Genomic DNA, 2,556 nt, shown 5'->3' on the forward strand with positions numbered 1-2,556 from the left:
ATTTTTTATCACAATTTTTTTAAAGATTTGACAAATAACACAAATTAAAAATAAATAAAAAAAGTTGGCATTATATCTTCTTAAAATTTGATAATGACAATGTTAAGTTTAAAGAATGACTAATACTGAACTAATATTTTACAAGAAAAAACTTAGTATAAATATTTAGCGAGACACTTTTATTTGTTGGACTGAATGCAAGAAAGAAACAAATGACAATTTATTTATAATCTGGTTGTCTTCTAAAATTTTATCTTATTGCTAATTTGTACTTTTATCGATTTGAATCTTAATTTTATACTATAATTGATTTTGCTATATTTTATGATTTTTTTCACCATCGATACTCTTCTTATAAAAATAAGGCGAAATGGTTTCCTGGCCACTTAAACTTGACGGGGTTTTAAAAGACGATACATAAACTTATAACTTTCCCATTGGAACACTCGAACTTATTTTTTCCATAACTAATAAACATATTTGACCATTGACCATGCCCATGTAGCGTCAGTTGGTCCTAATCAACAGCCCACGTGAGGAACACGACCCACAGGAGCGTGAAAACCCCCCTTTCCAACGCCCAACAGTACAAAATGGGTTGTGTTCTTATTTGTTCCTTCTAAAATACCCCCTCTCCATTTTTAAAATCTGAAGCTCCATTTTCAATTTTTTTTTTTCATTTTTTCAGACCGTGAAAATGGTGGAAAGTTGTATATTTTATCATTGTAGAGTTGAAGCTAAGTTTTGCATCACTTGGACCAAACGAAACTCGATCAGAACAAGATTAACAGATAATAATACTTGAAGGTGTGCAATCCCGGTCATAAGCTTTTCTTCCACTAAGAATCTCTAGCAACACGATCCCAAAGTTATAGACATCAGTTGTCACATCTCCGTTAATATCCTTCTTATTAGGTGTAAGCAATCCAAAATCTACAATACGAGCTCCCCAATCAGCGTCCAACAGAATGTTCGAACTCTTCACATCACGGTGCACAATAGGAGGAGAAACTTCCTTGTGAAGGTACTCGAGCCCCTTTGCAGCCTGCATTACAATCTTCAGCCTAAGGTTCCATCTCAGACAAGAAAGACCGTCGTGGAAGTGGTCGTAAAGCGTTCCGTGAGGCATGATTTTGTAAACAAGAATCTGCTCCCCCATTTCTGCACAATAACCTAACAAATTAACTATACTGCTGTGGCGAACACTGCAGAGGATCTCTAGCTCCATCTCAAATTCTCGGCTGTTGGTGTGTATAATCGTAGCAGCATTGGCTCTCTTTACCAAATCAGGCTCATTCAAAAGGCTTGCATTAAAGAGGGGACCAGGGTTAGGGTTTTTGCTCCCTTGACGTGTAAGACATCCATTGGTCATTTGCTGACTAGATGGACACGTATGTGTATGTGTAATACACGCGCACATGGTCTTTTGTCAGATGCGTTTATTAGTTATGAAAAAAAATGAGTTCGAGTGTTCAAATGGAAAAATAGAAAGTTTATGTATCGGCTTTAAAAAATCCGACAAGTTTAAGTGGCCAGGAAACCATTTCGCCTAAAAATAAATTAAGTGTTTTGTCAATTTATCAAATAACTTTTCTTATATGATAAATTTGTAAAATAATTGAATTGGATTTGCTAATTAGTTAATTCAATAAATTAATTATTTGTTCTCAACGTTAAAAGAAATAAGTTAGTTTTTATTAATTTAAATTCTAAACATTAGCTTATTCTAATTTTTAAATATTTGACAATAATTATATTTTTTCCAATAAGAATTTGATTTTCATATGTTTTGAATCTTTATGTTTTGAGAGTTCATAACTGTTTAGTCAATTGTAAACACTTTAGTCACTTGTTTTAAATAAAGTGTAACTTCGATGACATGGAATTAGAGGAATGTAATTTACTTTTAATTCTATGTTTAGTCAATTGTTTTCTTAATAAAATAAAGTATTCTAAAATTTCTTAAAATAAAAAAGGTAAAAAAGAAAACATTCCTAGATTTCTTAACATAAATAATAAAAGAAAATACGCATCTAATAACGAATCATTAGTTATTTTGGGTTTGACATCTAATATTTAAAGGTTTTATTATATTGCCTAACGAAGAGAAATTTCAATTTAAGGAAGGTCCTAAATTTTAGGCCAAGTATATTAATGAGAATTAAATTTAAAATTCTAAATAGTAGGAAATTAACTTAAATTACAATTTTGTCCAATATAAACTCTATTTTTAGAGGGTAAAAAATGCGAACGACATTTCGCTAAGGGTTTTTGTGCTTTTAATATAGTATAGATATAGATAAATAAATTTAGTAAATAAATCTATAATATTATATAAATAAAAAAGTATATAATGTACGTCATACAATACTATCAACCATACTCAATGTAAGTAAGTCGATAAAAATATTATAGAAGTTAGAAATCAAATATTTAAGCAAAGAAATTAAATATATACATGGAAAAATAACCAGGGCATCGTATAATGATTATAATTAGAAGTAAATATTATTCATAATCATAGACTTTTGTATTCTTAGTTAAGTCTTGTTCACA

At 30.1% G+C, this 2,556-nt stretch overlaps 1 protein-coding gene across 1 annotated transcript; it reads right to left on the bottom strand.

Annotated features, from left to right (window-relative positions):
* Positions 1 to 784: 784 nt before the first annotated feature.
* Positions 785 to 1,372, bottom strand: LOC138881072 (serine/threonine-protein kinase-like protein CCR1). The gene has a single exon (XM_070161272.1). It carries the CDS (start codon positions 1,370 to 1,372, stop codon positions 785 to 787), a length of 588 nt encoding a protein of 195 aa, XP_070017373.1.
* Between the last annotated feature and the right edge of the window lie 1,184 nt (positions 1,373 to 2,556).

Source organism: Nicotiana sylvestris, chromosome 11 (genome assembly GCF_000393655.2).
Source record: "Nicotiana sylvestris chromosome 11, ASM39365v2, whole genome shotgun sequence".
Classification (NCBI taxonomy): Eukaryota; Viridiplantae; Streptophyta; class Magnoliopsida; order Solanales; family Solanaceae; genus Nicotiana; species Nicotiana sylvestris.